Source organism: Castor canadensis, chromosome 4 (genome assembly GCF_047511655.1).
Source record: "Castor canadensis chromosome 4, mCasCan1.hap1v2, whole genome shotgun sequence".
NCBI classification, from domain to species: domain Eukaryota; kingdom Metazoa; phylum Chordata; class Mammalia; order Rodentia; family Castoridae; genus Castor; species Castor canadensis.
Window position 1 is genome coordinate 14372501 of NC_133389.1, and position 27984 is coordinate 14400484.

The following is a 27984-nucleotide window of genomic DNA, read 5'->3' on the forward strand; positions in this document are numbered from 1 at the left end:
GGCTAGTGTAAATATGTGTATTTTAATTATATAACTAAATTTCCATTTTTCTGGAACCACAAAATTTTCTTTAAAAGTTTCCATTTCAAGGGAATGCGAGCACAGTTCAGTGCTTATCTAGCACTTATGAGGTCCTGATTCTGGACTTCCCACTTTCTAGACTATGAGAAATAAATATCTACTACTTACAAATTACCTGGGCTAAGGTATTTTATTATAGGAGCCTGAACAAACCAAGGCAATCAATTTAATGGGTTTTAGGAGAAAAATCACCTTGATGGATATATAAAACAATTTTAATCTATTTTTATCACCTAATTATAATTTTAAAATAATGTCTCTACATTAAATTGAAAGAATATCCCCCTAATATGGAAAAAAATATTTTGTCCAGCAAATTTCCATAATTATGTTAGCCAGGAAGTATTAGTAACACTCATGGTCTGTCATTACTACCACAACTAAATATTTTTCTACAAGTGCTAACTAATATAATAAGGCAAGAAAATTAAGTTAGAAGTAATTATATAAAAGGAAGAGACAAAATTGTTATTTGTAGGTAATATGTTAAGCAAGGAGAATGAACTGAAAAAACAAAACTAGCAGCTTTTCTAGGTGTTGAATTATACTATTAAATGAAAATAAGTTATTTTCTTATCTTCTAACAATAAGAAATTTAAAATGGTATAATTACAGCCTGGTGGTATGCCATTTATAAAAGTGACTATTATGAAATATTGTTAAATAACAACATCTTATTTCTGCCAGTGATCCAAACCAGGCAGCTGGTATTACCAGAATAACTATTAATACATCATATTTAAATTTCATCAGGTTTTCCAATAATGTCCTTTTTTTCTGGGCCAAAAACTCAATTCAAGATCTCACACTGCACTTAGCTGTAATTTCCTCTTAACTCCCTTTGATGTGGAACAGTTTATATAGAATGTCCCTGAATTCTGTTTGCATTTTTGTGATGATTCCTCAAGACAATATTCAGGGTATGCATTTTTGTGAGACAGTCACTATTGCAGGCTTAATTTTACTGTTTCTCCCCCCAAAACATGTTCAAGTTCTAACTGCCTGTACCTGATAATATGACTTTATTTGGAAATAAAATCTTTGCAGATTTAATCAAGTTAAGAAGATGTCATACTGGGTTAGGATAAGCCTCAGTCCAATAGCTGATCTCCACATAAGAAGAGGGAAATTTAGACATAGACTTATAGAGAGGAGAACACCATGTGAAGATACAGAGGCACAGAAGCACACAGGCACAAAGAAGGCTGTGTGTTAACAGAGGGAGGCAAAGACTGCAATGATACATCTGCAAGCCAGGGGATGCCAAGAATTGCCAGCCATCACCAGAAGCTGGGAGAAGCACGAGAAACTTCCTTGCTTATGCCCTCAGAGGGAGCACAGCGCTGCTGATGGCTTGCTTTTGATGCCTAGCCTCCAGAACCAAAAGAGAATGAATGGGTTTCTCAGCCCATACACTAATATATGACTATTTTTAAAAATACTTAAGGTCATATTGCACGTGCAATGTCACATTTTTGTTGTTAATTAGAGGCTATTTTTCTTAAAAAAGTACAAATACTTTACTTTTTTGCACTTTCCTGCTTTTTATCCCTGGCTGCTTCTTTGGAGTTAGTAAGCTATGATAATTGTCTTGTCTCCTTGGTGAAGTGTGATCTGAATTCTATGTTTCAGACCAGATTTATTGAGAACACCAAAAATCGAAAAATTCTTGGATGAATAGAAATAATAGTTCTGAATATGTCCACAGTTCTAACTAAGAAAAGTGCATAGTTATATACACAACACAAATTCAAAAAAACAAGATGAAGCCTGGAGAACACACTCTGCTGAGTCCGTTGGTGATAGCTTACCCTCGGTCTGACTCTGAACCCATGAGTTGATCTCCTTTCTGATTTTATCAGAAGCTTCCACAAAGTTAACAGACTGAGGTTCTGCACCAAAATATGTTTTCATGTCTTCTAAATATTTCTGAAAAACATAAATACACAAACTGAGAAATCAGACATATTAAGATTAAAAAAAAAAAAAACTGGAGAGATGGATAATTGCAAACTCCCATCCATCACTTTTGTTTTTCTTTCCCCACTCCTACTTTTGACCAAAATCTAATCCCAACTCCCCCTCTTCAAATGCAGAACTCCAGGTGTGGAAGAAGACCTGCTCCCCACAGTTCTGTGTCTCCCATATACTCTTCTCTATTTTTATTCATGCCTGGAATCAATAATGGAATGAAAAGGGAAGAATAAAACTCACAGAAGTAACCCCAGTTGCCAAGGGATATTGGTGTTGTGCTTGGCTTCCTGTGGCCCAAATGGAACCACAGTGAGACCTGTGGCTCTGACAGTTGTCTTCTGTGGACTACAAACTCTCAGGAAATTGCAGGGCCCTGAAGAAAACCATATGCTGCCTTGAAAACTGATTTCTAAGCATGGCCAAATGTTTCACTGGGTATTCTGAGAGTTCAAGCTAGACTTCCTCCTGTGGCCCTTCACCATGCACCCTCTGTGGCAGTCACCATAAACGGGCTGTGACTAAGGCTGCTGTTATAAAGACATCCCTTGGGAACATAATTTACTGTCCAAATAGCTGTGGCGTTCCTTCAGTTTGCTTACCTCATGGAGTGTTAATTCTGTTCCTAGGAAGTAGCTTAAAGATGATTGTGACACTCGAGTTATGTGGAAAAGTTAAACATTCACAAGGCCCCAATAGCAGGTGGACTCTTAAAAAAGTGTTTGTATATCCATTACCCTCTCGTTCCCAAGTGTCCAGTGAGTTCAGTCATCTTGCCTCCTTCTGAGTCAAGCAAGAGTCCATGAGCCTACTACTCACATTGTAGATAGAGCAATACGACTAGCTATAAAGCCCAATTTGCCTGGTTTTATGTCTTTAATATTAACAAAGCCAAACCCTGAACTCCCCAGAGTTCACTGGGTGTGCACAGGGATAGTGCTGCTTGAAACCACAGGGTAACTTTACCTTATTGCTATCATTCTACCCCATCTAAAATCCTTTATCTTTGTCCCCTGGATGCCGGGATCCTCCTGCTCTCTTTTGATCTTTGTCAAAGGATCTGATGAACAAACTTGAAAGAGGCAAATGACTGACTGCACCACTCTGAGGAGTACTTGGATCTTAACAGCACAAGTTCTTTGTGGTCTGCATGAGTGGGGTTTCAGCCATCACCAAAGGAGGGAAGTTGCTATCATTATTAAGCCCTCTAAAATCCTGATGTGAAAATTTCTCCTTAATTTCATCCCAAGGTCACCTTTGGTCTCTCTGACCTAGTCTCCAGCCACAGTCATGAGATCAACACCACCCTCTGCTCCATCAGACGTACCCTACTAAATGTCCAGTCTCTCTTTTTTTCTCTCTATTTCTCATAAAACAAGTGGCCCAGGGAACACAATTCTATCTGTGTTTATGGACCATTGTTGGAGATACCCCCTTTATTCTACACATAATGATGTGATCAGTAGATCAAGAAATGCTGACCATATTAAGATTGTTCCTGGGATCCATGGAGAAATGTTTAGTGTTTTGATTAGTGTCACATGGCTCTTTCTTTCCTATTAGCTTAACACAAGACATTGACACTCACGTTGTGAAATGGATACGTTCTCTCCCCATATATCCTATTGGCTGTTTTCAATATGTAGGAATTGCTGGGCTTGACAATTTCTGCAATAAGTGTCTGGAAGTCACAGGGTATTTCTTCCTCCTTGGATGACTTGAATTCCTTAAAACCAAAAGGAATTAGATTTTTTAAATGTTGAACAAAAACCACATCTATGTGATCAGCCTATAGCTAAATGAAATTATTAGGTGTATTACAAGTGAAACTGAAAACAATTCTAAGACAAAATGTTTTCTTTAATGTTAATGAAAATAATTTAAATGTTAAATTTAATGTTAGTGTAAAAACTTAAATGTTAATGTAGGTATTTTCTTCATATTTAGCTTGCAAATGAAGGCAAGAACATCTTTGAAAGTAGAAGAATTTTGAGAGGATTAAAAGAGTGGAGGAAGAGAGAAATATGACTTTTTTTAAGTACAGACATTTTGTACTTTGAAAAACTTTTCTATAATTTTAATGTGTTTCTAAGAAGAGCTGTCCATTATAGTTTGCTTAAACAAACCACTAAAATACGCATGTTAAAAATGATATCTCCTTAATTAGCAATGGATATGAAAAGATAATAAATACCATTTTCCTTTTCTTTTCACTGTCAGGACCAGATTTGAGGTCCTGGACTCTGTTAAATTGAAGCACCTGTAATTTCAATAAAAAGACAAGTGAGTATACTTTGCAGAAAGGCAAGCACATGATCTACCATACCTGTAGGTATAAGTCAGTTAGTCCTATAACTGCAGAGCATACGAATAACTAAGCAAGGAGGCTCTGACTCAACTTAAATGATGTGTCAAACTAATAAAGTAAGTCAACAACTGCATCCTAAGTAAACTTTTAAAAGTCCAATTTATGTTGCTAGTGTCCTTATTTTAATACTTTTCAATAGGGAATTTAGGATGATTTGGGAACACCCTGAAGTAAAAATTCTCTCATTTCCCATATATCACTTTTTATAAATCATTTTGAAAAAAGAGCTAGGTGTTGAAGTATAGGATCAATTAAGGGATTAATCCAGAATTGATTATAAGACCCCCATTTCAGAAAGGGACCTGCCTCACAGCTGGCAGGAAAGCAGGCTGCCCAGAGAGGCCAAGAAGAATCCGAATTGACAGCCCGTATGGATTTTCTCATCAATCTGTGAGCATAAATCACACTATTTTGTTCAATCACCTTTCTACATGGTTGTCCCTGTTTCACTCATTCCTACTCAATGAAGTCTCCACAAACAACCCAAAATACAGGGTTCAGAGAGCTTTTGACAACTGAAGCAGTTCATGGATTGTGGCACACTGGGAAAGGGCATGGAAGCTCCACAATCCTCCCCATATCTCACATGCTACACCTAAATGGATAATGAAAATGTGGTACATACACACAATGCAATGTTATACATTCATAAAAGGAAGGAAATCCTGTTATTCATAGCAAAGTGGATAGAACTGGAGATCATTGTGTTAAGTGAAATAATTCTAGGCTTCATAATCAAGCAATAAGTGTTTTTCCTTGATTTCTGTGAGCCACTCCAGCAATCCCAATGTGAACCCAACGAAGGTGTTTTGGGAACCCCAGCTTATAGCTGGCTGGTCAGAACAGGCAAAGCATCCTGGAGCTTGGGACTAGACTAACCTGTGGGATCTGATGTTATCTCTAGGGACATAGTATCAGAATTGAATTGAGTTAGAGAACAATAAGCCAGAGTCTGCTACTGCATTAATTGTTTGATGTGTGTGTGTGTGAGAGAAACCCAGCACATCTGGTACCAGAAGTGATCTGCATTGTAAGAATAAAATAGGAGAAACTGAGTTTGAGTTTGCTTTTTCTCTATATTCTCAGTAAAACAATGGTTACTACAGGCTAGAATGGAGGGAGACTGGATAACTGCTTCCAACATATAGTTAAATAGAAGAAGAAGCCCTACTTCACAACAATTTAGTATATACTTTAAAAAGACAGAAATTCAAATCTTCATAACACAAAGAAATGATCAATGTTTAATTAGAGAGAAATGTGAATTACCCTGATTGGAACATGACACATTGTGTACATGTGTTATCATACTGTTTCCTATAAATATGTACAATGATTATGTACACATTATTATCAATTAAAATGATAATAAGAGGAAAAAAAGGAAAGGTGTTCAATTGAAACCATCATTTAAACCATATAAGCAAAATTACCTTTGCCTCAATTATCTGGAAAACACAGGGATTTTAGTTTTTGTTTCTCTGTAAGAGCTTCGGTTCTCATTTTTAACACAACTTGGTATATACAGACATAATCTTTGTGTTCCCCCAGCATTTCACTTGAAAGTTAACGGGAAGGATGTGGTTATTCCTGTTTCCCCTGGATGTACAGTGGTAGAACTGAAGGCAGCAGATGATTCCTGCTCCTACATCCTGACCCAGTTCACAGTGAGGAATGAAACACATCTTACAAAGGCTGCACTGACCCACAGTTGCAGAACAAACCCCATCTGCCACAGAAACTTACATGCACAGCCAGCTCAGTAGGTGCATTTGCAACTGAAACTATTAACATTTTAAATGAGGACAAGCAGCACACAGGAAAATAATGATAAAATATTGGACTCAAATTGGAATCTACTTAAGTATAAGTCTATTGTATTAATGGCTAAACCTTTGTAGCTAATCAAACAATCATCCCTTAATTGTGAACTAAGAATTTTTGTTATCGTTGTTGCTGTTATTTAAGCCACACTTACTACTATTTTTGAAATACAAGGATCAAGCCAGTATCCTAGGCCCAAACTCACAGAACATGTAACAACTTCACTCAAAATTACTGGCTATTTCCACAATTGGCAGAGGCTACAATCTTTTGGAAATTCTGTCTGGGCCTCTCATTTGGTCCAAGATATGGAGTTGTATTTACTTTCTTCTTTTTCTTTTTATTTAATAAAACACATTTGCTTACACATATAGGTACATATATATGCATGTATTCATATACTTGATTGTGCACATTCATACATATAGCTATTTTGCTATATATTTCAGTAAATATATCTTTATATATTTGGACACACACAGTGCTTTAGGGATGCTTACAACAAATCAATAGTTTTTTAATAATAGTACTGTTTTGATATTTTAATACTACTATTGAGCCCTTTAGATTCAGCCAACCAGGGATTAAAGAATGAAACAACCAAACAAGGCACAGGAACAGAATTCTTTCATTTTGTATTTGTACATCTTTAAGAAAATCCTTCTGTGATTAGAAAGATGTTGAATAAGTCTATGATTTAAAACTTGACTCATTTCTTCTTGAAACTTTTTAATCATCTAAATAAAATTCGTTTTGGTGTTGAACTGCAATCGATAGCCTCATCATTTCTCTTTTTATTTTGTGACAGGACACAGATTCTTAAAGGATTTTTCAATAAACAATTTTCAAATTCATTTCCTTCACTAGACTTCATTTTATGGTCTAGTATTTTTTAAGCATATCTTTTGTTTTGGAAAATATTGTTATGAAATGTGAGTTTTTGAGTTTTCAAGGGAAAAATGAAGTTGAAGTCAAAATATTTAGTTTTAAGTCACCAGAGGACGTTCACCTATCCCACTCACCTGGGCCATTTGAGCAGCAGTGGTACCTTTGGTGCCCAAGTACACCATGGCCAAAGAAGTTGAGATGCCCCAGGGAGAAAAGAAAATATTTTTACCCACAGAAGATTCTGCTAGCTTTTTGCTAAACTCCAGGGCAAATTGGTTGATGGAAGTCACTAGAGAGTCCATTGGAAAAACCTAAGAAAAGTAAAGCAAAAAACAGAGAACATGTTAATGTTAAATCCTTCCCATTTATTTTATGTTTGTCCATCCAAATATAAATAATACCCATATATACATAAATTTATAAACACTGAATGGACTTTAGTGGAGTTCTAGTTCAACATTATTGTTTTATATATTACAATCCTGAAGTCTGGAGAATTTAAATACCAATGTGCATTAGAGAACAACTGGGCTCTTACTAGTTAGTATCTGAGTCTCATGACATAGCTTTTGCTGATTGCTTGACACTTAACACAATTCGAGAATTCATGTTCATAAATAGTCTTTCCAAGCTCCTTGGTAGTAAAATTTTCTTTGCATACTGCTTTGTATATCCATCAGCACCTAACTCAGGACTTTGCACAAAACAAGTACTTACAAATGATTGTTTATTACTTCTTTATTATATTCATTGCTTGGGCCCTGGCCACCATTTTTTTTTTTAACTTACTTGAGGTTGAAACCATGCAAAATTATATAGGAATTGTTTACTGAAAACTTGACAATATTTTACCTTTTTCTCATTCACTACTCTTAAACAAGAAGACCCAGTGTTTCTCATCTTTTTTGTTATAATATTCAACTTCCAAACTTCACCTTTAATTACCCTGGTATATCAATTAAAATGTATTTTAAAACTGAGTCCTTATCAAATACATAATCTAGTTAAAGCTACTGTCATTTTATGACCAAATAATTTTCAAATTAACTAAATGATTAAAAATAAAGCAAATTCTAACTCCTGCTAGAACCAGTGATGTGTAGAGTTTGGTCTTGCCCTAAAACCTAGAATGAGAGATTGTCTGTGGACAAATAATTAAATCAAGGGAGAGGCATGTATAGACAGTTTTGCTTTAATCATGATTTGAAGTTAAACAATGATACTGTTGAAATCCCTCCCAAAGATAGGCTTACACTTAAGGAAGCAGCTTCCCCACCTATAGGTCACACCCTAGGAGTGGCTTCTCCTTACTACAAAAGCACATTTGATCCCAGACTAACATTACTTGACCTTAAAAGAAACAAAAATCCTTCCTGTGTTATAATAATTCTATGCCCTCATAAAATGTTTAGAAACTTGCCTGTGTCTTATCTTGACAAATAAATTACCAACTTGGAAATAACTTCTCTATTTTCTTTAAGATTATATTCATTCAAATGACATTTTGGTTACTTCCTTTATGTTAAGCTTTATCTTTTGAACATGAGTTGTGTTCATTGGAAAAATATTCATCATGAAGGAGGATGAAAGCAATATCTTAGGGCCTGGGAACTTTGTCATTTTACCTGAAATTTATGGTTCTTCTAGAGTTTATTCATGTGTAATAAATTCCTATAAACAGCAATAAAAGAGTTCCTTGTAAAGAGTGAGTATCTAGTTGTCTTCAGCCTCGTTACTATCTTCATTAATATCATCATTTACATATAAGATGTAGCCCATAACACAAGAAAAACAATCCCTGATCTTTTTTTTTCTTTTTTTGAAGAATTGTAAGGAAGTACTAAACCAGTCACTCAATACTTTCTGAAAGGTGCAGAATTTTGGAATGAGGTTTTAGAGGAAATAATTTATCCATACAAAGTATTAAGCAATCAGCAGCCTACCACGTCATTTTCAAAATTAATTATTGTTCTTTTACAGTTTTCAGGAGTTATAAACTGAATGTGTGTGTGTGTATGTCTCCATTCACACTGAAGAAGATGAAGAAAATAAGAAAAGGATTGTATCATTCATCTAAATGTGTCATCATAGGCAGACAAGCTTCTAACATATCAGAATTGAAAAGAAACTTGGAATCTCCCTAATGCAACATTCTCACTTATCTACTAAGTACCTCATGACCAGAGAAGTTAAAGGAGCTAACTAAGAATGTACAGTCAGTTAACAGTAGAGTCAAAACCCTATTCTCTTGACTTTGAATGTAATATTTTTTGTCAATGTAGCTCATTGTCTTTAAGATTTTAAAGGTAAAAAAGAGATTAAGTGATGAGGGAAGACTAACAGGAGGAGAAAGAAGATCAGAAGAGCAATGAGGAAGAAAAAGGATAGGAAATATATTCTTGTCTTTTGTCCCGTGAGTGAAGACCCAAGACCTCTTGCCCTGCTGATGATATTATCTCCTCTATGGAATGGACCATATGAGAAGATGACAATTTCCCTGCCTCCCAACACGTCTCTATTCTTTTTCTGAGGGAGGTTTGAGGTAGTTTTGAAGAACACCTAATGTAAAGGGAGGGACAGGGACTTAAATGCCCCATAGAATTGCAGGAAGCTAAGAGCACATGGAATGGTGGCCAGGCAGAAGAGGGAGTGATGGGCGGTGGACAGTTAGGAGCATCAAGCCTTTCCATATATTAATAATGAGTATCAAAAATTCATGTTGCTGATCCCATACTTTTGAAGGATTATGAGAGTTTGGGATCAATCATTCTGAGAATATTCTTTTTTTTTTTTTTTTTTTTTTGCTTAAGCTGAGAGATCTACAGGTGACAAATCCACTTGTGAATTCACTCATGGTTTCACAATTCCTGGAAAAAACAATTGTTCTAACTTCATTGAAATGACTGCTGTCTTCCTCTTAGCCTTCGGTACATATTTTGAGCCTTCATAAGGTTAAGTCTCTGACTTCTACAGTAAAATGCTTAGGGTATGGAATCTTATTTATTATTTCTGAGTTTGAAAGAGAGTTCTTGGTCATTATTATTTAGTTAGGCACTATAATAACAAAAAACATAAATAAACATTTTTAACCAAAGAAATATTTACAATACCTTATTTCCCTCTGCTGGAGCAGAATTGATAATTTGTTCCTTTAGTAAGAGATTGTGGCTGAAGAGTTAGGTAATTTTAACTGAAGAAAGCTTTTAAAAAGTATAGCCCCACCTTGTTCTTAGCTCCACCCTTTAATTCACTTTCACAAGTCAGTACACTCTTCCTTTCAGGGTTATCTTGGACAGAAGTTCAAATAAAAAGAGATAGACAGTTGAGGTTTTGCCTGAGTTATTTAATTACCCACATTTTCCATATCTGTGTGCATGTAGAGACCTGAATGCTGACATATAACATACACCCTCTCATCTTAATCCCTTCTCTGGTCTGCCAACTAACCGCAATTAGCATGGTTTCCACCGGCAAATAAAAAAAAATAAAAAGCTTCAAATTAGTGGAATAACTATGGGAAATGGAAAATATCATTGGTGCATTATTTACTGTTAACTTGTTACAGATGCCCTTAGAGCACTGTGTGAGAGGTGCCTGGATGTTTTCTCTTCCTATTTGCAGTGACCCAGCATTGACTCCAGTGACTGGGCTGTGAGTTCCCCCCTACAAGCAGGATCAAAGTCGTAGATGAGTGTTTTAGACATAGTTATTCAGTGGAACATTGGCTCATAATTTTCTAGTTATCTTATTTTTCCTTAATAAAATTCATTGACTCACTCCTCATTTATTAAAGGAAAAACAATAGGACAATTGTTTCATTCACATGTGCATGGAGGAATAGTGAATGGATGGGGTAAAGATGAGAATACAAAGAAAACTCCAGAAGCATTTGAGGAAAAGGAGAAGCCTCTCTATAATGCATTTGGTGCAGTTACCATTTGCCCTTCTCAGGAGCATGCATATCTTCTGGTAAACTGTCTCCAAGCTTAATCTTGAAAGTTGGTGTGAGCACACCATGGAGGGTTACTCCAGTTTTCTCAGTAAAGAGACCTGCGGAAGGAAATTCTATGATGCCTGCTTGACCTGTGCTGAGCAGATATTACTATCTATGAATTCCCCCAGCACTATTCTTAGCTGAGAGCATTGTATGCAGTCTCCAGATAGACGGACTGCTAGCCCTGACTGACAACCATTCAGCAGAGTGACTCAGGCTGCATCACTGCTCCACAAGAAGACTTGTTCTAGTTTATATTACATGAAATATATCAATGTAGATTTTGATGCATCAACCAAGGAGTCATTTCATCTTCTTTGAAGTCATGAGACTACATTTTACCCAATTTTCCCCAGACTTTTTCTAGGTTCCTTTCCCACTTACCTCTTGATTAATAAAAATACTGCCTATACCAATAAGATCATGCTGGAGCATTATTTCATTGCCTATTAGAGGCAGGAAAAGAGAAAGTGGTAATCATAACTTAAACAATACAGTATGATTAGCACAGTTTCATTTATTTGTTCTACTTACAGCCTGTCCTATATATGTTACTAATGTATATATGTTACTAATAGGGAAAACAAGGACAGAAACTAAGTGAAGAAGAATTAGGTTACGAAAGAGAGATTTTGCTCTGTTTTTTTTTTTTTATAAATTGATGTTTTGAGCAGTGGAAATTTATTAAGCATTCAAAATATTTCAGAAACAGTGAGAAGACCTCCAGTTCCCTCAAAATTATTGTCATAAGAATACAGAAAAAGAAAATGAATAGAATGGGGCTGGGGCAATTGGTAAGTACTGGCCATCTTGGCCCATTCAAGTCGTGATAACTGAATACACAGACTGGGTAGTATAAACAAGAAACATTTATCCTCACAGTTTCTGAGGCTAGATGTCAGATTGAATGCCAGCATGGTCAGGGTCTAGTGAGAACCTCTTCCTGTCTCACAAATGGCTGCCTTCTCGTTGTATCATCACGTAGTGGACGCAAAGCACTGGGCTTTTCATCTCCTTCATGTAAAGTACTCCTATTATGGGGACATCTCCTCATACCCCAACCTAATCTAAATTACTTCCCAAAGTCCCTATCTCCTTCAAATATCATTATGTGAGAGATTGGAGTTTCAGCATTTGAATTTTAGGGACAGATAAAAATATTCAGTCCATAAAAGTGGCTGAAAGTATCCTAGAACTGATCCAAGATGCAGGTCTACAAATGGAAAAATCTGCTGATGTGATGAACAAGACAATCTGGAAAAAAAGTGCTACATCAACTGAAAACAGTGCTCTTAATGCAATGAAATACCCAAAATGTCAAGAGTAAAACATAAATTATCAAAATCTCAAGACGCAAGAATTATCTTGACATAAACTTTCCAGTCAGCAAATTTTGAATGCCAAAAGTTTCCAAAATCATGTCCTCAAAGTGCTGAAGAGTGCTTTGAACCTAGAATTCTACACTAATATAATAGTGAGAGTGAAAGGTGGGGTGTTTGTTTTGTTTTGTTTTGTTTTGTTTTGTTTGTTTTGCTTTCCTGCAGGCCTACCTTGAGCCACTTCACCACCCCTTTTTTTGTGTGCTGGGTTTTTTAGAGATAGGGTCTCTCAAATTATTTTCCCAGGCTGGCTTCAAACCATGACCCTCCTGATCTCTGCCTCCTGAGTACCTAGGATTACAGCTGTGAGCCACTGGTCTGAAAGATGTGTCTTAATAGTCAAAACTATTCAGAAAGCTACTACCTACCTTTTTACTGAATGAATTATTAATAGAAAAATGAATACAAAAGTAAGTAGAAGAATACAAGGGACAAAAATTTGTAATTTTCACAAATATATGATTAGAGCTTTAAATATGTAACCAGCCAGGCACTGGCTACTCAAGAGGCAGAGATCAGGAGCACTGCAGTTTGAAGCCAGCCTGGGCAAATAATTCATGAAACCCTATCTCAAAAAAAAACTATCACAAAAACAGAGCTAGTGGAGTGTCTCAAGGTGTAGACCCTGAGTTCAAGCCCTGGCACTGCAAAAATAAATAAATAAATAAATAAAATAACCAAATAACTACCTGAGATTTTGTGTTTATCCTTACATGTAGCCAATAATGATCATGGTAATCAGTTTATTAAATACCACATGCGCCAAAGCATTCTCATAAATTCTTTTAATTACTTAATTTGAACTCATTTTATCATGAGTTCATATCAACTGTACAAAGAAAAGGTCTACACTGAAAGAAAACTAAAGCAAAAAAAAGCTCCATACTTAGCATTTGGTTTGACTATTTTTAAGTGTTAGAATTGGGATTTAGATGCATAGTCAAGATTCTAAAACTACTTTAGCCACCATTCCCCAGTGGGTCAACATCCCTGCCTTTCATCATAGGAAGTGGTGCCTCAGATGCATTTCCAGGATCCAGTCACACCTTTGCAACCAGACTCTGCTGCCAGTCAGAGCCCACAAACCTACGATTTTTTTCTTAGTTCTATGTTCTGCTCTGCTTCCAACTCATTCAAAGCATTCAGTGTTTTTGGAATAAACATCCTCAAAAGGGACTGTCTTATGTTTCTCCTCCTTTTGCATTCAATCCATCTGCACTGCTCTGAACTCCGTGCTCAATGACCATGACCTTGATTCTGTGTCTGGACCACTGGACTTGGTAGCATTTATGGTATCCTTGAAGTTAGACAGGGGCTCCCTGAAGATCTCTAAACTAGAGTGTTCCGAATTACTATGCCTTTTGCTGCTGTGCAAAAGTAGTTCTAACCCATTTTTCACACGACCCCAATCCACTCACCCTAAATCAAAATAAACGTTTCCTCTTTCTTATGAATTATCTCAAGTATTTTGTTACAGTAAAAGACTTGTAACAAGCCTTTGAATTGTTTGACAAATAATAACAGATCTTATGATCTGCATACCAAATGGAATGACAGTGAACAGTTGTGTGTAAACATGTTTATTACATACTTGCAATTATACATGAGTTATAGACATACATATGTTATACATAATGCTATAAATGCACATAACATATACCTGCCTGATATTCAATGCGTTCTTCTAGGTATTTGTTATGGAAGAACATCTGCTAATACTTCATTATAAGAAGAAGTGAACGCATTTCTTTAGATAGAAAATTAACTGATCACCTACTTCTGTAACTCTATCAGTTACATTAAATAGATAGCAAGCAATAATTTTTTAAATTGTCATTATATAAAATAATAAATAACACAATAAAAGTTAATGCTATGAAATAAAGAACTAGGAAGGAAGAACCAAATGGGCATCATCTCACTTTAGAGATTAAAAAGTTGCTATGGTATCATTGAAAGCTGCGAAGTTATTGCTGGATTTATATTTAATGTGTATCTGAAGTTATTCAGAAGAACAGAAATATGTAAGTGGAAAAGTCTCTAAACTTTTGACACTTGAAAGAAATGCTATGACTTATAGCTCATGCAGCAAGAGCCTGGGCAGAAACAGAATCTTTCAATTTTAGGGTGAGGAGAATCTGCCAAAAAATAAGATGCTCTTGGTTATGTTGTGTCTGATAAAGAAGAGAAAAGGGTGGTCTGCCACAAACTGTGGGCCTCCATGACCAGTTCTCCCTGTCATAACAGCCCCAGTGCCACCAGCTGCTACCGTGCCCTCCTCATTGACATCTACTGTGGCTTGATGGAACACCTCAGAGAGAAATAGGTCGTTGCTCTCTGACATTCCTGAGAAGTTGGCCTGGCCTTTGTTGAAGGCGTCTTCCATGCCCATGCTTCTCAGGATGGATTTGAGTTCATAGTGCTCTTCTAATTTGAACTGGGGGATGTAGACCTCAACATCATCTTCAGCCATTGTGTCTTTGCTCATCCACTGGTTGAGTTTGTCATTGTTTATCTCATTTTCCAGCTGCAAATCAAACAACAAAACAAAGCAAAAGATACAGTGAGTTTGCGAAAGGAAGAGAAACAACTCCAAGGTCAAAAATCTGATCTTACTACACTGTGGATGATACAAAAATGTAATAGAATGGTTGAATTTTTTTTGTTTCTCCCTTTATTTTATCGTTTTTACATTTACTTACTTGTGTACACATTGTTTGTGCCACTTCCACCCAGCCGCCCCCAACCCCAGATTGGTTGAATGTTTTAAAGTAACATATGTGACGTATGTTTAAGACTTAGAATGAGATTTTGTGATATGACACATATATTAGCAACTGACTCACACACTTATGTGAGGAATTGCACACCATTGCCTAACGTGCAACTGTGCATCTCACGAAAAGTAGGTGCAGTCCCAGAAGTTTAAAAAAACTGAAGTTGTAATGCCCTACCAACTCAAGGCCAGTGGATGATGCATCACCAACTTCATCTGGAAGCAACAGAAACATGCTGACATCTCCAGTATATGGGAGCTCTAGAATCTGAGCCTTTAGTTCTGCTATGTAGCCAATGTTCAGTTTCTCACGCAAGTACATCATCTGTACAGGAATACGCTGAGTCTACAATTATGAAAAAGTAAAATATGAAAGTTGGTTCTAAGATGCCAAAAGATTTACAATAGAACATAAAAGAGAATGGGTTCTACTTTAATGTTGAAGAGATGTGTTTTTAGAATCAACAAAGTAAATTGTTTGTACATCCTATGAGTAAATATTCTAAGTTCAATAGCTTTTCAAGTTTGTATCTATTTTTTTCAAAACATAGATGATAATAATACTATTAAAACATTTGTTCAATACCTAGTTCAGGCCAGAAGCTCTGCTAATTTTATTGAAAACTTACAACATTTTGAAATGGTTTTTGATTACATTATCCTGTTTTTTCAGATCAAACATGGGATGCATGGAAGATAAGTAAGATTATAGATGGTAACTGGTAAAACCAATATTTGAGCAAAGGCATGTATAATTACAAATTCATCTCTACTCATACTGTCTCTTAGGAAATTATTGAATAGTATTCAATAGCTTGAAAGAGTCAATGCCCAGCATGCATAAATTATAACTAGCAAGTCATGTAGGAGAATCAGTAAAAGGTCTTTAAACTTTTCAATCTGTCTTTCTAACACCTAAAACATATGTTATGATATACATTCGTTGTCTCATACCAAGTTCACACGGAAAGAATGAAATCCATTTAGTTTCTTCTGAAATGGAGTTTTCCACTTTCCTTTGAAGTAGACAGCATTCACCAGAACCATCCTTGTGTCCCCATCTATAGACCCTGCAGGCAGCAGGTTTGGGATTTTGCCTATGGAAAATACAACATATGTTTACATTTTGTAATCAAGAACTGTGAAGTTATGATCCTTGAATCTTTCAAGTAGCTATCAACTCAGTGTCTACAGTTGTTAAACTCTGAAGAGATGTTGATCTTTAAGCTCAAATTTTTTCTCTAGATTTACTTAAAACATAAGTAAAATTGGAATAAATTTCCCAGGTTTGTAAAACCCAATAGAAAATGAAGAAATTTTATTGCATTTAAAATATAAAATTACTATCACATTTGGAAAGGAGATTTTCACTTTCTTTTATATTGTTTCCTCAAATTTTTTTCAGTTGCCTGAGAATTATTCAATTCAAAAGAAAGTGAAAGACAGTTTCTTAGTGGACATAACAGTGCATTTTCTGTGCCACTTTGTCCTACCAGATCTGGTCTAGAAAAATGAATGGGTTTTCCAAAACATTTTACAAGTTATGGTAGACATAAACTAGGAATAGGGCAGATACAAGTGGTGAGAAAAAAATTATCCCGGATATGCCTGAAGTTCTAGAAGAAACATTCAAATTTAGTTGTGAAACAATGTATAATAAGTTCTCTAATTGGACTTAATAGTGCAATGTACCATGACAACACAGGAAAGGGAGTAGAGGAGGGAGCCCAAGGAGGTTCTCAGAAACAACAACCTGTGTGTCATTGTTTTAAAAATGGTTTAAGAAACAGATCATTTATAGTGAGCTCCTGCTCTGCAGTATTCCAAACACTAGTGTGCACTGTTTTATCTAATCACACAGCTACTTTACTAGACTGTAAAATCTGTGATGCCAGCATTTGCCAATTTTTCTCTTCTACATATATAGTGCCTGGCACATAGTATGTGATAAACATTTGTTGATTGAATGAATGAGTTTAATAAAAAGTAATAAATGACTTAACTAAGTTTGAATCTTGTTAAAAAAAATACAAAGAGAAACAGAAGCCTATGAAAGAATCAAGAAGTTAAAATGATACAGTGGTTTAGACAACCAAGATGAGATGAAGCAGGGAATAAAAGAAGTGGATTGGTCCAAAAAGAGGAAAGAAAAGAGTCCAAATAACTTCATAATGCTTCATTCCTCCAGTGCCAGTATTCTTACAGCCCTCGGCAATAGGGCAGTTTCCCAAAGGCGAGCTTCTTTGTTGTTTTCATTCACAGTGGGCAGAATCATGATTATCTTAATACAGATATTTCCTACATTTGAATACTTCTGCCTTTTCTCCTGTTTAGACTATGATAATATCTAAACATCATAATATTCAAGTACTAAGACTGAGGGGTATGGTTCAGTGGTAGAGTGTTTACCTTGCAAGAGGGAGGCCCTTAGTTCAAATCCTAGCACTGCCAAAAATCTATATAAGTACTGAATATTTATCTTCTATCGGTGAGCCTCATCTGTTTTTTTCTCACTTAAGACATTATTCAGCTAACTGAGAATAAGGTTACCTTCACCTGAGTAACTAAAGGTGGACAAATTTTAAGGGAATGAGGGCTAAGTTCAAGGGTGGTTTAAAAAGATACGTCAGAGTTTTCTGGGCAAAAAGGAGAAAAAAAATATTACCTTTGGTTTGGGTCTTGACCCAGGAATTAATCTTTTTCCTGGCTTCTTCTGCATGTTCCAGGAAGTCTACTTCCTGGGGTTCTGTAGAGTAATATTTCTTACAGACTTGCATGTATTCCTTTAAAGTAAGAAAATTCCAGTGGTTACAACAGAATATGTGTTGAGCAAGGCATGGTGTGATTATAAATTACAGGCTTTCCATTAAGACTGGGAGGCATGAGCTAGGAGTTGGGATGGAAGTTGGCTGTGTGGGGGTTGACCAAGAAAGTAGTACGTGTTACAAATTCTTCATTAACTGCTTTGTCCACATGTCAGGTCCTTCTCTAACTACCTCTTGCATTCTTTGCATTATAGTCATTGAATATAAGCAAAGAGGTTTTTTACCTTAGGGAATAGTGGCTCTGAAAAGCAGGTATGCTCATTGTCCTAATTTATTTCTCTGCAATAATACATTTGTGATAGGAAGTGGAGAAACCAACAGAGGGAGCAAAAGGCCAGTGATTGTGTGAGGCCGGCCTTAGGGACACTGAGTAGAGTTGTGACTTGGCTTGTACGAATTGAGAAGTGCTTTAAAAGTGATCTCACTGGTGATTTGGGGCCTTGCTATTTCAATTACAGGCTTCACTTACTTCCTTGAATCTCGCAGACTTCTCTCCAAACAGCTTATTGGCACTTTCCAATAAATAATCCCCTGAGGAAGCGTTGATTGCAGAAATGAGAGAATGGAAGGATGAGTGTATTTTGTCTCTTGTTTGTGCCTTAAGCAGAAAGAAAGTATTTTCTTTTTATAACACAGGACTGCTAAACAAGATATTTCTTAAGCAATGATAACATTTTCTCAACATAACAACAAATGCTGTACTCAAGCATATGTTTTTCTGATCCTTTAGAGGAATCTCTAAGGAAGTGATTTTAATATGGACATGGTGTGTTAAAGCTTTAAAGGCAAATTTTAATTTGTTTCAAATTTTACTATGTCTATAGAATAGATTCAACCAGGAAGTAACCAGCAGCCTAAAAGAAATGTAGGTTTCTTTGCAACTTCTAAACTTCAAGGACTCTAAAGATTTTTCATTATATTTACAAAATGAATAAGTTCTGAGGATCAAATGTACAGTATGGTGATTATAGTTAATACTGCTTTGTTTCCTGCAGTTTGAGAAGAGGATTTATTTTAAATGTCCTCACCATCCTCATAAGTTCATGATAACTAATTGTTGTGACGTAAGTGCTAGTTTGATGGTATCAACTATTTCACAATATATAGGTATATTAAATCATAACATTGCAAAAATTGAATACATATATACATATACTATTATTTGTCAATTATGAAGTTCTCAAGAAAGCTCAGGGAAAATGTTAGTTTAGTAATGGTCTAACAAAATTCAGACAGCTTCTGCAAGTATCACCTTTATGGGATAGCCTGTGCAGTGGATACTCTGGGTTTAGAAAACCACAAAAGTGAATGGAAATTCTAATGCTCAGCCTGAAGTCTGTAAGCACTGTGTTAGATGGGCTCAGTCACAGAAACAATGAGCTGGAGCAGAGGACCAAGTCTTCCAGGTATCACAGATACTTGATGAAAGCATCTTATTATAGGAGTCTTCTCTACTTCCTCTATCACTTGATTCATTAGGTGATGGGTGGATAGATCACCAATGTGTCCAGGAAGGAAGCTATGGGCAACATCACCCCATAACCTAATCATAGACATGACTGGGGAAGTTGGTTACCATAGGAGCACATCCATACCTACTTCGTTCCTATAATATAGTTGGACAGCTGATATTTAGGGAAATGCATTATTGTAAAAAAGATACTAATGCTTAAAATAGATGATTGACAAATGATAGATTAGATAGATAGATAGATAGATAGATAGATAGATAGATAGATAGATGATAGATAGATAGCTAGATAGAGATTGGCAGATATCTGAGGGCCAGTGGCCTCCTATGTGGTCTTCAGGCTTAGACTTCATTATTCCTCAATTACTCCCACCATCTCTCCTCTAGAAATTTGCATTCACACATCTCTATTCCTAGACTCTCAGCCTTAGTAAAGAATAATTTTAAAACAAATTACATATACCCAACTAATGACAGAGGGATGTGACAGAATTTAGAAATAGCCTTGGCTAAAACTCATGAAGTCTGGATTTTGCCCCAACTTTGCCCTTTGTTGTTGGTTGACCTTAGGATATTTACTTCATGACTCTGAGTCTTAGCTTTTTTTTTTGTACTAGGCTCCTTCCCAGTCTAACATTGTGACTTTGAGAAAGAAGGTTCTAAAAAGAGAATACAAAGAAAATAGCAAACAAACCACATACCTGCAAAATAGCATCAGGGTAAGTTCCCTTCTGTAGCTGTTGCATGAAATCACAACCAGTGACGTTCTCTGGGGTGACATCATAGCCACCAATTTTGTTAAACTGAAACACCTGCAATCAGAATTAGGAAGAATGGTAAAACTGTCCTGCAGAATTAGCTTAACTTTGATGGCTATTAGGAGCCTCTAAATGGTCCTATGTCCATTTCCTTCCTTTGTATATGAGGAACAAACATAGGTATTCTTTCTATATGCTAAGGGATTGTCAACCAGTCTAAATTTCCTTTACAGGAATCCACATGAGGTATTTTACTAATTCATATAATGGCCATTTAGGAAAACAATTTATTATTTTGAGATGATTATAACCTCTTCCCTAAATTAGATAAATTATTGCCCAGCTCATAAATTGTCTTTAAAAAATGCCAGTATTTAAAGAATGTAATACAACTAACTCAAACCTTTTATCTTGCCCCCTTTGTGGTGGCTTTATATACCAAACACACTTCACACTGTAAAAAACCACAAGCCAAACTCACTCAGTTTTAGTATAAAAATGGGTCATTCAATATTAACAGGATCACCCAAAATATTTACACATACCATAGTCATCCACATGTAGACATTAACATCCCAGTGGGGGACAAGCTGCAGGGATCTGATGACAGTATGAATCTCGTTCATTGTAAGTGGGCAGTTTCACACAACACAGGGAAGCTGCTGAGTGAAGACTGGCCTCTCTGAGGCTGCCTCAGATTCCCTCCCACAACTGCCTGCCCAGCAGGGTCTGCCAGACTTACCACTACAGCCCCCTCCAGTGACCTTGGGACCCTTTTATCATGTGACGCTTTCTCAGGGGACCCATGGTGAGGAAGAGCTGAATTTGTAAATGAACTAACGGTTGGGCTTTGCTAATGAAAAAAAGGCAGCCATGTCCAACCCAGCTGGTAAGTTTCTGGGCTAGAGGAAGAAGTGTTGACATGTGAGGGGTCTTTTTCTGCCTTCTAAGATATATGCCATTGGTCCTTCCATACTATCTGAAAAGGAGTGGTAACACCCTGTACTCTTATGAGAGATAAGTATTTCCTCTAACAGCTCCTCTAGTTTTCCTCCAATCCAAGGCAATTGACCATTAAATCAGGGTCTTCCTAGCTGGAAGGAAAACCCAAAAGCCACTTACGGAGATGTCCCTCCAAAAGTGGGAAATGTGAGATAAACCTGAACTCTACTGAGGCCAAGGAGCAGCATGGCCTGGACAGCTCCACAGTCTCACCCTGAACATTCCTTGCTTATACACTTATCTTATATAAACATTTATTTTTTACCAGTTTATGCCATCTATTTCCTCTTTCTTTCATTAGATCTATACTACCTCTTCTAGCTGCACCAATTTCCAGCTAGGTGACCTGTCCTCATCCTAATTTTATCTGTAAAATGAGTATGATAATCATAGAATCTACCTCATAGGATTTTGTAATATGTGAATAAACTCTCAAGAAATTCTTAGAAAGTTCCCTAGCTATATTACTAAAAAGTATTAGTGTTATTCCAGTTAATGCTGCTAGACAGTTTACATATTAACTCTAATCTTCACAACTGTCTTGCAAGTTATGCAGTTTTGTTCCATTTTATAGGTGAAAAACCTGAGACTTAGAAGGGTTCGATGCCCTCACACACTTAATGAGTCCCAAAGCCATGACTCAAACACAGATAGGTCTGCCCCCAAACCCATGCTTCTTCCTCCAAGCTAAGGAACTTCTCTTTGTTTTTATTCAGGAGCAATTAAAGTAGCATTTGAAGTTTAAAACCCACATATGCAGTAGAGTTATAAGATTATCTAAAATCCACATTTAATCTCAAATTTTAAAAATGCTTTTAAGATACAGAAAAGATATTTTGTGTCCAGAGTGATCAATGAGTTGATTTTTCCCTTAGTATGAAAATCAAGTTTTTCTAAACAACCCAGAGCACCTCATTCAGTGTTTGCCCTCAAAATATATTATTTCTGATTACTTTACATTTAAAAACTTAAGATCCTGTTTTCTAAGACTTTCAATTCAGTTTACCACCTTTATTTTTTTCAAGGGAAAGAAAATAAAGGGGAAGGATTGTTACAAAATACTTCTGGTGTCAGAGTTGAGCAACCGAGTTTTGTTGTAAGTTTCAATGCTTAAACTGCCACAAGAACAGAGGGTGATCCAACCATCCCTTGTCCTCCTGCAGGGAAATTGGCCAATGTGCTCCCTGTGAAACTTCATACTTCAAAGGATGCCCACCTTAAATGGGTCACTGTGTTCCTGAGGATGTGTTTATACTCAGATATAATTCTCACGGGAAACCAGAAAGCAGCCATTGGCATTTTGGTGTGACCAAAAGCACAATGCACACTTGTACTTAAAGTAGTTAGTCTCAATGTTTGCATGTATGTGAATGCAAAGGAATTTTAATTATATGATGTCCACATTCAAGTTGCTGACCCAGGAAATAACAGGATCACGGGAGCTTCAAATGTGCTGAGTGTTCTCTAGGTATATTGCAGTGTCCAACTGAAGATGTCAGCAGTCTGGCCATCTGGGAAAGGGCTCCTGCAAATCTCAGACAATGCAGCCTCACACTTTGTCCACTTAATCTTGAAGACTGGCCATACACAATGCAAGGTCCCATTGTGTGGACATGACCTCACAAATTGGAGAGGTTCTCTGAAACCAATCTCCCTGGCCATCTCTGCAAGTATGGTGACCACAGGCATTATGCATCTGTTCTCTCTGTGACTCTCTTAAAATTAGGAGGAATTCGTTATAGGAATGAGGAACAAGCACACCACAGTGGCAGGTTGATAGGTAAGAGCCTGAGATAGGGGTTAGGATACCTTGTGCAGCTTTGGAATAGGCACTTCATTCATACCGCCAGTGTCCTCATCTATACAATGATATTTACCTTAAAACCAAGGGAAGTGAAGAGTGCAAAACACTCACTTTTAAACGTATTATATTGTTATTATAAATATTGGGAGGGGTTGTTTTCTTTTTGTTTTTGAAACAGGATTCACTATGTGGCCTAGTCTGGCCTCAAAATTGCAATCTTGCTTCCTCAACCCCCTTAGTGAACACTATATTCTTAAAATGAAAGATAACACTATTTTTACCCTTGTGGGCTAATAGACTCTCATATGCCTTCTGCTATCTACAAGTAAGGAGTTTATTGACTTGATTGTTTTATAGATTTAAGTCTAAGGAATCCGTGTTGTAAAGGGCTGGTGCTTTATTAGAATTCCATGACATCTGCCTCCTTAGAGTCAAGATGATCTGAGCATAAAACAAGAGTGATTCTTACAATTCTGTTCAGAACTCATTCAGTCCCAATGTGGAGGTTTAATGTAAGCTTACCTTGGCCATCTGATCTTCAGTGTTGCCCCTGGAGCCCAGGTAGACCATGGCCATGGTGGATGAAATGCTCCATGGACAGAAGAAGAGGTTCTGGGTGGGGCTTGTTTTTGTCAGGTGCTTGAAGAAGTTAAGAGCAAAGATAGTGTTTGCCACATAGAGGTCCTCCATTGTTTCAACCTAGAAGGAAAGTGAGGGAAAAAAAACAGCTCTAAAAGGTGGTGCAGCATTTTGGGTGAGGTCAGCAGAGTACTACAGGCTGTACTCTGCATAACATAGGGGTTCTCACTCTGTTCTTCCTCCATGGAATAAAAGGAGGAAGGGCAAAGAGAACTTCAGGGTCATGTGACTGTGGTCCCATGCTTTGTGCAATGCTCTCCTGTTGCCGTCTTGAAATACCTAATAAGACCCTGCATTTTCATTTTTCACCCTGTAAATTTCATAGCAAATCCTGAGATATAGGGTGAGCAGTTTTATGATGAGTAATGACAATTTAAGGCACTCTATCTAAGAACATTAATAATAACAGCAATAACACTCAATGGCACTTATTGGGTTCTTTTTGTATAACAAGTGCTGTTCTAAACACTTTACCTGTCCTACCTATTTAATCCTCATACTATAAGGGAAGCACTGCCTTTTGTGTTTACAAAGGAAGAAATGTCTGCACACAGAGGGTAAATGACCATTGTCACTCAACTGTAAAGGGAGGGAGTGGGAATTGGAACCAGGCAGGCAGCCTCCAGGGGCATGTTCCCAGCCTCTATACTGCACCAACATGCACACCATGCATCCCACCTCATCCATACTCACACACACACACACACACATGCAAATATACACATGCTCATGTATGCCACATACACACCTATTCTTGCTGGCTCTTATTGAGACAACCAATCTGCTTTCAAGTTCCCTGCTTCTAAAAGTGCTGAGACTTGTGTTTGAGGGTTGCTACTTTACCCATCTCCTACTAATCCCTTCCCTACACACATCACACAGCCTTCTACAAAAGGACTCTCTGTAAAAAGTCCTTCTACAAAAGGATTTTCTATGAGGACCCCTTCTTCTTTCACTCCACCCCTAGGCGGGAAGGCAGTGCCAGACAGGAATGCAGAGACAATTCCAGATATATGAAACACACACATACACTCAGCTTATTACCCATTGGGAGAAAAATGAAAGACACACCTTCTATGATCTAAGGCTCTGTGTGTACCTGAATGCTTGGATACACCCAAAGGATGTGTGTGTGTGTGTGTGTGTGTGTGTGTGTGTGTGTGTGTGTGTGTGTGTTGATACAGGACAATCATCATCTTTCTAGTTGTCTGTTTTTCTTTCATCATAGTTTAAAACATACCCTATATTTATCAAAATACAAAAATATACACAATGATGTTGACACTCATTATCTCTTGGAAGACCTCATTGTGACAATGGTTTCCTAGAACTGAGGAGAAGCTGGGAGTCCCCCAGGATGAGGTAAGCCTGTAGCTGGTACCTTTGTTGTCTACAGCTGTGGTGCCTAGTGGGGCTTCACAACAAGGATGGCCATCACTTTGTTCCTCTAATCTATGGGCATCTTTTGTGAACCCGGTCCTTGCTTGATGAATTGTTCATTTTCAAGAAAGTGATTGGAATTTGTACTAAAATTTGTCATTTAAAGTATGATCCAATTGCATTTTATCAAAACAACTTCCTGTATAGCTATCCTTATCTCAACTAGCAAAAACCCTTGGTCCTTCTTATTATTGCTTATACTCTCTCTACAACAAAATTAAAATAAGGGTAAAATAGTTTCTGCCGGGTAGCGAGGGGTAAAGGGGGGTAAGGGAGGGAGCAGGAGGGGGAGAAGAGAGGGGGTGGGGGGAAGGGGAGAGAAATGACCCAAACATTGTATGCACATATGAATAAAATTTTAAAAAATTAATAAAAATAATAATAAATGTAATAAAAACTTGTTCCTGAAATTCTTTCCTTTCTTCTTTGTCTGTTCATTTAATCTTTATAGCATCCCTAGGAGATAAGACACTGTTATCTGTTTTATAGATTGCATACTGATGTTTTTAGAAGTTAAAGAACTTGTATAAGGTCACACAGCTCATATATACAGATTAAAGCCCAGGAAACCCACTGCCTCCTGTGTCCCCTACTGTCACACGTGCTGTGCACACATTCATTATGATGTGTCAGAATTTATGCAATATCTTGAGAAATGCTAGAAAGAGGAAATAGAAAAAGGAAAGTAGTGAATCTCCAACGCTCCTAGAAAGTTTCTTAAATTAAAACAAAACTTTGTTTTCCTCTTGCTTCATGACAGAGACTAGTTTAATATAGGTGGCTCTGAATCTTGTTTCTTATTCCTTCTACTGAGTTAAAATTCTTTATAATTAATTAGACTTATTACATAGATTTTCTAAATTAATTATCCCAGCATCTTCTGGAAACAAACTGAGTATTAAAAGTGTAAATAAAATATTTCTTCATTCTCATGTGAAGTTGTAAATAAGAGATAAGAGCCAGAAAAGTAAATATCAATCTCTTCTATTCTTAGTCCTTTGTAACAATCTGCATAGTCACTCAGTGACGCTGATATTAACAAAATTTGTCAAGACAAAACATCAGAAAGGTCTCTTAATATTAAGTTACAAAAAGTTAATAAGATCAAAATCAAATTGTCCTAAATGCATTTACCTCCTTAAAAAATTCATATGAGACTAGGAATACAGTTCAGTGGTAGAGACCTTGTTTAGTTGTGTGAAGCCCTAGGTTCAGATCTACCCCACTCCACTCCCACACAAATACTCTCACACACACACACAAATGCTCTCCCCACCCCACCACAAAAAGAGTCTGAAATCTTTATTTAAATGAGGTGCAGTTAACTATATTTAACAAAAAATTATAGCTGATGTTTTTATTGCAGTTACCTAATTACTTCCGGCTACCTTTTTAATTTAATTTGCATAATTGTTAACCCAGTGAAGCTTAAAAATTCCTGTTACATTATGGAAAGCATGAAGACATAGATTGGATGGCCCAGGCAGGATCCCAGCCTTCTGATTCCAAGTCTAGTGATGTTCCTACAAACTTTTCAAATAACGTTCATAGCTTTAGAAATCTAGGGTAGCATACACACACAATGTACCTGACTCTCAGACAAGCCCATGACTTATGTTTGGATGGAAATCTTCCAAGACAATGCAAAACTGAGGGATGCCAATACCACAGAGCAGACACACCTGTTGTGAATTTCCTAACAGTATAGTAAGCCATACAACTTTATTAACTTCCAAATATTATGCTTATCATCACTGGGATGAATGAATGGAAATCATGTAGGATGGTTCCATAGCTTCCTGTAATGCAAGTTGGCAAATGCACCACTGAAACTTGGCAGAGGTAATGAATTTGGGAGGTGCCAGAAGGCGCGCTGCCACAGTCACTCTTCCCATTGGCCTTGGATGTCAGATTGGAATTTACAGTGGCATATAAAGTGATAATTTATGTGACTACATAATATGACTGTTTTGAAATTTGCCATAAAAATCAATGAGAACTAAGATAAAACACCAGTTACTAGGAAATATCCCATCAAACACTACCACAAATTGGAACAGTTTCTTTTAGCTGTTGGCTTTCATAATGAATAATTACCTGCCTCCAAAGCAGTATTATCTATTTAGTCAAACCATTAACTAGGTTAGAAATTTTTTTCTCTTTCATGAAAATGAACCACTATTGAACTAGATTCAGAAAATATATTGTGATACTGGATCAATCCAGTCCAAATTTCTGCTTAGTTTCTGAATTTTCTATCTGTTAATTTTAGATGAAAACTGAGTCCTCTTTTGTTTTTACTTATATGTAATGGAATGATTACCTTAAATTACTTAAGTGAAAATATTTTAAGTAACTATTTCCACCAAACTCAGTGTCAAAACAAAAGCTAGTACAAATGTACATATTCTAACCTTTTCAAATAACACTGATATCAAAATTTACATGAATATAAATTTTGACTTGTTGAATGCTATGAATGCATTTGATGGCTTCTGAGATTCAAACTTAAGTCTTATTTTACATTTAATTCAAATAAACTATTTCAACTAAAAATGAAAATCCCATTACACTTTTTACTTATCATCTGCAAGCATCCCACATCTAAAATTTCAATATATTGATAATGCAGTATGAAAGAAGAGAAATAAACAATGGAACCATGTATCCCACAGAGATGGCCATGGCTGAAATACCTTGTTACTCTCCGAGTTGGGTCTGACAGGAAGTGCTCCTTGGAGAGGTGTCACAGCTTAGACATGGT

General features: G+C 36.6%; 2 protein-coding genes across 2 annotated transcripts in view; both read right to left on the bottom strand.

Annotated features, from left to right (window-relative positions):
* The window catches only part of Serpinb10 (serpin family B member 10), an 18317-nt gene extending 7964 nt beyond the window's left edge, over positions 1–10353 (bottom strand). The window contains exons 1-5 of the mRNA XM_020174691.2: positions 10243–10353; positions 7267–7443; positions 4247–4312; positions 3641–3778; positions 1893–2010 (exon numbers count right to left, since the gene is read on the bottom strand). Of these exons, the coding sequence (XP_020030280.1) occupies positions 1893–2010; positions 3641–3778; positions 4247–4312; positions 7267–7434 (490 nt within the window). The 5' untranslated portion in view covers positions 7435–7443; positions 10243–10353. The remainder of the gene's footprint in view (positions 1–1892; positions 2011–3640; positions 3779–4246; positions 4313–7266; positions 7444–10242) is intronic.
* Positions 10354–14069: 3716 nt separating this feature from the next.
* Positions 14070–27973, bottom strand: Serpinb2 (serpin family B member 2). Its single transcript, XM_020174692.2, has 8 exons — positions 27917–27973; positions 23664–23840; positions 20279–20389; positions 18576–18704; positions 17947–18064; positions 16236–16378; positions 15460–15627; positions 14070–15032 (listed from the first exon to the last, which is right to left on the bottom strand). The coding sequence occupies exons 2-8, from the start codon at positions 23829–23831 to the stop codon at positions 14628–14630; spliced, it is 1242 nt and encodes a 413-aa protein (XP_020030281.1). The 5' UTR covers positions 23832–23840; positions 27917–27973; the 3' UTR covers positions 14070–14627.
* Between the last annotated feature and the right edge of the window lie 11 nt (positions 27974–27984).